The sequence below is a fragment of the Lactuca serriola genome, chromosome 2 (genome assembly GCF_051521515.1).
Source record: "Lactuca serriola cultivar US96UC23 chromosome 2, Lser_US96UC23_V15, whole genome shotgun sequence".
Taxonomy (NCBI): domain Eukaryota; kingdom Viridiplantae; phylum Streptophyta; class Magnoliopsida; order Asterales; family Asteraceae; genus Lactuca; species Lactuca serriola.
In genome coordinates, this window is record NC_136409.1 from 207,298,647 (window position 1) to 207,308,118 (window position 9,472).

Sequence of the window (9,472 nt, forward strand, 5' to 3'; positions counted from 1 at the left end):
GTGTATATGTACAAGGAAAGATGTGGGTATTATTAGTAATACCCATAAGAGTAGATAAAGAAATAATATGATTGTATGTAATATAATCCTATGTATGTTTAGAGATGGAAAAGGTATTTTTTATAATACATAAGAGAAAGTAGATAGAGATAGAATATGATTATATGTAATATAATCAGGGGCGGCTCAACCATTTTAGGGGCTCTAAGAAAACAAAAAAAATTGGGGCACTTCATGTATCCAAGTAGATTTGAACCTAAGACCCTTGGTTTGCTAAACCACCACTTCACCACTAGACCAAGTTCAAACTTGTCTTTTAACCCAAGAAATACGTATATATACAGATATAATTAACATAATAAGTTTTAAAATTAGAGGCCCTTTAGAATTGGGGGCCCTAATCCATTGCTTAGTTTTCTAAAGCATAAAGTCGGCCCTGAATATAATCATAAGAGTATGTAAGTATGTCTAACTACCATTAGTATTGTAAAATGATGTATGGTACTAGACATAAATATTTATTAAGTACTTAATATATTAAGTACTAGATGAGTAATGGAAGATCTCTTAATGATATAACGGGTAAGGTTCCTACGGGGACAAGATATAGATGGTCCTTTGAGGACAAGTGTAAGGTTCCTATGGGAACAAGTGTTAGATGGTTCCTTCGGGGACAAGTGCAAGGTTCATATGGGAACAAGTGGTATATGGTTCCTTCGGGGACAAGTGTAAGGTTCCTATGGGAACAAGTGATATATGGTTCCTTGGGGGACGAGTGTAAGGTTCCTACGCGAACAAGAGTAAGTTTCCTTGAAGGACAAGAGTATGGCTCTTTCGGGGACAAGAGTATGGTTCCTACCGGAACAAGAGTATGTTTTCTTTGGGTACAAGAGTACGGTTCATATAGGAACAAGAGTAAGGTTCCTTCAAGGACAAAAGTAAGGCTCTTATAGGGACAAATAGTATGATTATGCGGGAATGAGATTATGTCCCTACGGGGAAAGAGATAGATGATTCCCTCTGGGGAACATAGATAGATGATGCTTGAGAGGATCTAGACTGAGTATGATTAGAAGATATAGAGAAAGGTTCCTTGTGAGGGACAATATTAGAGAGTTCTTTGTAAGAACTTAGATGTAACCCACAATGGGTTAAGAGCAAGGAATCCGTGATGGATTCAAGAATAAGAAGAAGAATTAAGGATCCACGAAGGATCATAAGAGAGAGGGGTAAGATTGGGTAACTGTGCCCAGTAATGAAAGTGGGGTGTTTTCCCTTAAAACTTGGTATGAGATATGACCGTTGGGTCTAGATGAGAATAGAGTGCTGAGGCACTAGATACGAGAATATAGAAGAGAAAGAGTAGAGAATGAGAAGAGTCTGGTAAGAGGATGTGAGTAGATATAGATGAAGAGACAGAGATAGAGTATGTATAGAGTATGATAATAGCATGTTAAGAGGTTAAGAAAAGAGTATAAAGACTAAAGGAAGAATATATGAATGTGAAGATAGATAAGAATATAACCCACCACACACTTTGTGTCTGATACTGCAAATGTGTTTCTATTTTGCAGATTCAGGTAGTAGCACCCATGGTACCATTAGTAAAGGTATGAGCACAAGGACATAGAATAGGTTTTATTTCCTTGTTGTCCTAATTTGTATGAAAGTTTCATTATACACCCGTGATTGTGCCTGGGATTAAAATGTTGTTTTTTATGATTTAATAAAATCTTGTAAATTATTAGTAATAACTCTGAGAATTTCATTATATTAGATATATAGAAATCTGGGTCGTTAGATAAATCTTTGTAAAAAACTCAAACTAGTGTTCGAGTTCAAGGTTTAAAACATATATAATATAGTTTATTAAGCACTTTGATCGATGATTTGAAAGTTAATGGTTTTTGTAGGATGTTAACTTGTGTTTAAAACATCTTATTTATTGTTAATTAATCATTTAGGACCTTGATAAATGTTTTGGAAAGGTGTATGAATATTGGAATGAGTTTGGACAACCTTAAATAAAAAAACTACTCCTTTAAGGGCATCATGACATACCCACTTGCAAGTGGAAGCTCCTTTTTGGCTCAGCTCGGTCAAATAACTTGTTGCATTGATGTTAGAACTGTCAAGCATGTTTCAGTTCTAACTTTTACATACAAACTTTAAATTAGGGGGTAAATAGTTAATGAAGAGCATGATTTATGAAGCTAGTTGTCTCTATACATATCCCTTTTTTTTATTCAAATGAAAATTTAAAGGAGAAGGAAGGTCTCATGTGTGGCTTTTTCTCTAATTGAAGTGGAATAAAAAGAGCTTTAAGTTATTTTGTAAGGGTAACTATAATCATCACTCTGGGACTAATGGATGGTGTATTTAATCTTACTTGAGTTTCCATATATCGAGTTATGGTTTGGGAATTCTCCCCAAATCTGATATTTTAGTTAAATTATAAATTATAATGGTGTTTTTAGACGAGCATATGTATTAGAAGGTGATTTGTAATACTATTTACGCAAATAATGGTTGACAATTCAAACCGATGTTCATTTTCAAGGTTTAAAACATAAATGGAGTTTATGTTGATGGCCACTTTGATCCATGTTTTGACTATATTAGTGATTTTTTAGGATGTCAATTGACGTCTAAAGCATGCTATACTCGCTTGAAGGGGTTGTGGCATTTGATCCGGTCATCGGTTAGGACATTTAGAAATGATTTGAAGGAGTTTTGGAATTACTGGAATTAGTTTGGACAACCCAAAATAATAAATTGCTTGTTTTTGGGAATCACTTGGTCGAGTGGAAGTTCTTTACTAGCTTCATTCGATCAAACAACTTTTTGCATTGAGGTTAAAAGTGTCAAACATGTTTTAATCATAAATTTTTCATATAGACTTCAAATTAAATCCGTTTTTTACATCTGTTCTTCTAAGACTCGAGATGATACTACAACAATAAAGTTATATTTTTTAATTAAAGAACTCAATACATAACTTAATGAACCATTGAAGAGTATTTGACACAAATTAAAATTCCATATAATATGTTGTGTGTGTGAGTGTTAGCCGCTCTAAAAAAAATAATGTGATGACGCGAAAAATCTAAAATGATTACCGATGATTTAGAAAATGATTAATGATTTGAAAGAATAAAGTACTATGTCTCGTGTACATATTCAACCATTAAACTATTTTTGTATGCAGTTTACCATCTAATATCTCTAGTCATCTTTTTGGTAAAGAAACAATTTTACAGTCATCTTCTTTGTACGTTTTCAACATGCAAGATCTATCTTCAATACAACACAATATGAACACAAGATTCATTCCAAACTTTAAATATAGGTTTCCAAAATGGGGATAAACACAATGAAGATATTGGTTGAAAAAAATGAGATGAGGTGAAGATGTTTGTTCGATTTTCGAGTTTGGATCGTGTCCATACTTTCGTCTTTAGGTTTTGTGTATTGCTTGTAAGAAACAAAACTTGAATCATATCTATGGGTTCGAAAAATGGGGCTAAGAACACGATGAAGATATGGATTTGAAAAATATCAATTTTTTTGAAGTTCTTGAATATTTATGGGGATGAATACGATGGATGGAGATATGGGTTTCATCCTCATCCTTGTTTGGCATCAAGGTTTCTTCAACTTTGTTATGAAGACGAACACAATGAAGATCTAGAATGAACACTTATTTCATGTTAGAGATATTAATACATAATATTTAACAAAAGCAATATAACACTTATTTCATCAGCTATATAAGTAACCAACAGTAAATAAAATAACATGCAATACTTCCATTCAATGAAAAAAAACAAACTAGAATTCAAGACAAGATATCTACAAAAATCCAAACAAACCACTCATACTAGCGTCTTCACAACAAAACTGCAATCTTATTATTATTATTATTATCCTATTTACAGGAAACCAGTTATCATCATGATCACAAAAAGCTTAAGTAGCTTCTGCAACAGATGAAAGGTGCAAGTTGGTTCCATAACCCTTGAGAAAGCTGCTTCCACAGAACTGATCATGAAAAACAACTCCATCATCGTCTTCTTCTTCATGCTCATGCAACTTGTACCCTGTGCTTGAAGAGTTTCCACCACGTTTTCTTACATGCTTCTTCTCTTTACCTTTACTTCCACGTGATGATGATTTGTTTCCATTCTTTTGCTTGTTTCTTGAATTCTTCTTGCTACTATGCCTTGATGACCTGTTGCTTGTTACAACATGTGATACTGAAGTGGGAATCGGATCGTACACATCTGGTGCCCATTTTACCCTCAGCTTCACTGGTGGAGCCACTCCACGTTTCTCACGGCTACCTTTCATGGCAGATACAGCCTTCAAATGGGTCTGTAAGTAACACAAGATCCAATCACTCACCATAAATAAAGATAAAACTCATAATTCATAAATGATGAATACAAGAAAACTGTACTTACAGGTAAAGAAATGGAACGGAATCCAGATTGATCCAAAGATTTGATCTTGTCATCGTGTAAGGTGATGGAATCTGGACAAGGAAATGTTGCAGACCTGCTGAGACAATTTTCAGGAGGTTGAGTTGTTGTTGTGTCTTTAGGTTTATGGGATGGTGAGGAGTTTGAATCCTCATTTGTGTCATCTTGAATGTTGAGAAACTCGGTGACATTAATGCTTAGTTCATCCACAGAAAGGGGTTTAAGGGCTCCATGAGTGGGTTCGAGTGGATCGTTTTGCAGATCATGAAGATCGTCGGCATTATCAGCAACTGACAAATCAGTGTCGGAGCAAATGTCCATTTGCAAAAAAAATCGGGGATTTTGAAATAACTGACTGCACTGTTGAAGCTTCAGAAGCGAAAGTGTTACAAGAAACCTGTGTCAAAAAAAGGTGTGTCATTTGTCAATTTAGTAAACATGATGTCATGGTGATTTGTTGAAGAGAAACTGTTGGGATTCATGCTCAAGACCTGATCTTCGATCATACTCAAATCTCAATATCAAAGCAATTTCGTGTGCATTATATTAATTATTAAATAAACCACCATCACCAAACAGTTTTATTCAGCTGTCGGTGAGGTGACAAACACATGTAATATCAATGAAAAAACAGATAAACCGTTTCCAACAAAGCATTCAATATAGCTATCAAGATATGGAACATTTGCTCCAAAATATTCTAGAAATTTAATACACAAATCCAAAGCACGTATACGAAAACGAAAGGAAAAAAATAAAATAGATGGTACCTTCTCCGGCAGATTAGATCTGGCTAGACCAAACTTCTCAGGCGCAGAAATGAATCCAACCAGTCCCGTATGTCTTAAGGCGATTTTCGATTGTCGATCGATCTCGGAATAAACAGATATAGCTAGTTGACCGTGTCAAATCAGTAAGGTAATGGAGAAGAAAAACAGACAGATGTAGAAAGAGATGACGGATGCTAATTAGAGGGAGGAAAACAGAAAAACAGGCCTATTGTTAACTAAGATTACCACGACGATCTCCTTTATGAAGACGACGTTTCAAACGATGAGAACACGAACGACCGCCATAAAAAGAGTTAAGCAAAGGGGGAGTAATAAATTCGAGTGAAAGCACCGAATGCATTGTTCGATGCTTTTCAAACCCTAGTTTCCACAACGAAAAGAAACTAAACGGCCAAACCCTAATCAAAACGACTCGATCGTCAATTCGATTAGATCCCGATGACTATACAAATTAAAAGCCACAAATGAGACGTGATTTGATTGATGGCGATAACGAAGGAGCTGATTACATGAAATTGAGGATCGACAGTCGATGATCGGGATCGAAGAACATGGCTGGAAAACGGAGAGAAACCAGGTTTAGGTAGGAAGATTTGTGCAAATGATAATACAAGGGGAATGGATAAACCAGAGAATAGGAATCGCTTGGTCAACGCCCTTCCGACAACAGATTTGGACTGGGCCTATATATTCCACCGCTAACGGCCCTATATGAGACGGGTCAAAGACTCAAAGTTAGTTCATTGTCGAGTTTACTTCGATACACGGTTTAATTAAAACAATAGTCTCTATTTTTATCAAAACTACATGTATGGTTTTTAATTGTATGGAGCATGTGTTGTGGGTTGGTTTGGTAGCCAAAAACAAATTATACCTATTGGTGAATGTATTTTGATGATTGATGTATTTTGATAGTCATTGATTGATTATCGATTATCATTGGTTTGGCTAATGGCTTTTGTTTTGTTTTAACTATTACGCGGAACAGGACGGGACAGAACAGAACAAGATCCTATCACAGAGCGTTTGGCACGGACGGGACTGGGACAAAGTTAGTTGTTGACCAAGTCCAATAGGACTATTTCTCTAAAATTTAGTCTCATCCAAAACCATAGAGCACAATGGGACAAAAGCCAAAATGACAAAGAAAACCATTTCTAGTGTTTTTCTTTTTGTTCCGGTGTTGCCAATTACTATATAACGAGTTCAGTCTAGTTCTGTCCAGTCCAGTCCAGTTTTGTCCAATCTAGTTATGTCCCACCTAGTCCCACCACCAAACGCTTATAGTCCAAAATGACTTTAAAATAGAAATTATATTTCTATTAAAAATGAAAAAACAAAAAGTGCATCGCCATGAAATCAAAAAATATGTTGTTATAAGTAGTTAAATATGTATCTTATTTTGTTTTGTGCGAGAAATCAGAAAATATGGTCATGATATTTTGTGAGTTTGCATACATATCTCGTATTTTCTTGAATTTCAACTCCTCGTTTAATTAATATAACTACATATGCTTTGAGTGTTCAACACAATTAAGCACTAAAGGAGAAGTACATTTGACCACCAATACTTGCATCTAACTTCAAAATGGAGCAATATGGAGAACATCATAGTCGGCCATGAAGAAAAAGAAAGAAAATAACCAACAATATGAAAGATTTTTGCATCCTTTAAGTATTCACATGCAATATCTAAAGCACGTATACTTCCATTTAATGTAAAGTGTATATATATATATATATATATATATATATATATATATATATATATATATATATATATATATATATATATATATATATATATATATATATATATACTTTACATTAAATGAGAGAGAGAGAAAGAAAGTTAGGTTCAAATTTTTTACTATTTATTGTATGCTTGTAAAATTGATTATGGACCATTCATTTTAGTTATTTTAAAAAAGTAATTAATGCATATTAAATGCTTAAAGTTTAATTAATGCTCATTATATCTTTAACATGTACATATGCATTAATTACTTTCCTAAAATAATTAAAATGATTGGTCAATAATCAATCTTAAATGCACACAATAGATAGTTAGAACAAAATAACCTAACCATATATATATATATATATATATATATATATATATATATATATATATATATATATATATATATATATATATATATATATATATATATATATATTGCAAGTAATGTATATGTAAAGGGAGGTTGGCAAGCAACATCTCATCCCTTGTGAAAATCATGGTTTTAGCGAGACAAATAAGATACAGAGTTTGACTTATTTCAACAACTGGTTTAGTCCATGTAAGTAGAAACTTATTACATTTATTCGGGTATGGACGACATTTGCCTATGGAATAACTTTGGATTTCCAGACACTATCGTTGCTAGGAAAGGAATAGTAGCATGAAGATGGTGGTGTCAGTTGCGTGAGTTGTTTGATCATTGGATGGGTCAACGAAATTGTATTTTCGCATGTACTAAAGTCGGTTAGATTTCAATGATTTCTTGACGATAGAAATCAGAGTAAATGTTTATTAGTGAATGGAAAGGGTTATGTTTCTTAGCTGCAAGCATAAGAACTCAAGGAATTGGTATGGTATCATGGGAGGTGATTTGGATCATTAGACTGGTTAAGGCCTCAAGAGTATTCTTCCGTATTCTTCCGGATTCCATGAGTTGGGCAATCATTGAGATTGTCTAGTAATAACACGCTAGTTTTGGTAAGCGCAGGGCATAGACAGTTCACGATATATGGGGATTGATGGTTTGGGAATCCATAAGAATTATGGAATAAGAAAGAGTTCGTCAAATCCAAGTGGGGGAGAATCGATCAGAATTTTCGAGAGTTGTATCAGGTGTGGAACTGTAACATCCATAAATTTTACGCCAAATTTAAACTTTTTCAATCATGAATAAAAATCAGATAGCATCATTTACAAAAATGTTTTCAAATCAATATCCATCAGAGTGTCCCAAAATCATAACATAAGGATGAGGAGCGGCACTGTCACCGCCCTACTGGGCCTACAGTCTATCTGAATCTATCCCGAGCCTTCGGCAGGACTGGTCTGCCACGTGGGCCTGCAGTCTCCCCGAACCGTTCATAGGGTATGTTGGCCTTCAGCACAAAGCAGGAACGCCTCAACCCAACCAACAAGCAAATAACCATGTGCGCATAACTATCATATACTGGCATATACAAACATTAAACATATCTATCTCACTGATCATCAATCATAGAATTCTCTCGTAACTAGAGTACCGACCTAGCATGTCACTAACATACTAATCCTTACGGATCATAAGAGTATAACATATTTGTCTACCCTGATTCCGATCTAACAGATCATAACCACATGTAGCATATCATAACAATAACAACTAAAGGGCCGGTCTTTGTGCCGTAGACCCTATCGATATAATGAGGATAACTCACCTTGAAGATGTCGACTCAGAAGATAAACTCCAACTCTCGGATCACTTGACACGAGCTCCACAACCTATGATCATAGTACAATATACTTATAAGTCCTTAACCTTATAAGGTACTCCATAACCCACTAGTCAACCCTTGATCAAAGTAAAAGTCCCCGACCAAGGTCAACAGTTCATGTTGACCCCAACTCGTTGAGTACCCTCGGCTACTTGCCGAGTTCCTTAAAGCACTTTCCAACTCGCCGAGTCATCATGGTGACTCGTCGAGTTCCTTCGATTCTCGTTTAAATTTTAAGGCCACCCGTCGAGTTCCCTCCTTGCAACTCGACGGATACACACGCATACATATCCTAGGGGAAACTCATCCGACTCGCCGAGTTGTTCTTCAACTCGTCGAGTCTTATGGTAATCTTCATCGGACTCGCCGAGTTGTTCATCCAACTCGTCGAGTTCACGACCATCTTCATGTGACTCGCCGAGTCAACCTTGCGACTCGCCGAGTCCATGCAATCTTTTCCCATGCAGACTTGATTTGAGCCATGCAACAGATCCAAATCACAGATCCAAGCTTCTAGGGCATGCTTATCACGTAGAGTTGCAAACTTTGCGTGCATGCATGGCTATAAATGCTCTAAATGCCTATTTTAAGTTCTTAATGGAGCTTCAAGCTCAAGAGGGACCTCAATCATGACAAAAAAACTATAACTTTATGCTTCTAGAATCTGAGGACGGTCCAGATCTGAAGTTACAACCTCATATCTAG

The 9,472-nt window shown here is 35.4% G+C and overlaps 1 protein-coding gene across 1 annotated transcript; it reads right to left on the minus strand.

Annotated features, from left to right (window-relative positions):
• Window positions 1-3,789: 3,789 nt before the first annotated feature.
• Window positions 3,790-5,890, minus strand: LOC145088281 (uncharacterized). The gene is made up of 3 exons (XM_079026541.1): window positions 5,252-5,890; window positions 4,464-4,878; window positions 3,790-4,374 (listed from the first exon to the last, which is right to left on the minus strand). Exons 2-3 carry the CDS (start codon window positions 4,800-4,802, stop codon window positions 3,970-3,972), a joined length of 744 nt encoding a protein of 247 aa, XP_078882667.1. The 5' UTR covers window positions 4,803-4,878; window positions 5,252-5,890; the 3' UTR covers window positions 3,790-3,969.
• Between the last annotated feature and the right edge of the window lie 3,582 nt (window positions 5,891-9,472).

What these genes read in the sequence shown, in the direction of transcription:
- LOC145088281 (XM_079026541.1), bottom strand. Translation starts at nt 4,802, where the DNA reads ATGGACATTTGCTCCGACACTGATTTGTCAGTTGCTGATAATGCCGAC. An exon ending in TCCGTTCCATTTCTTTACCT is followed by an intron (nt 4,375 to 4,463) that starts GTAAGTACAGTT and finishes TGTTACTTACAG; the next exon opens with ACCCATTTGAAGGCTGTATC.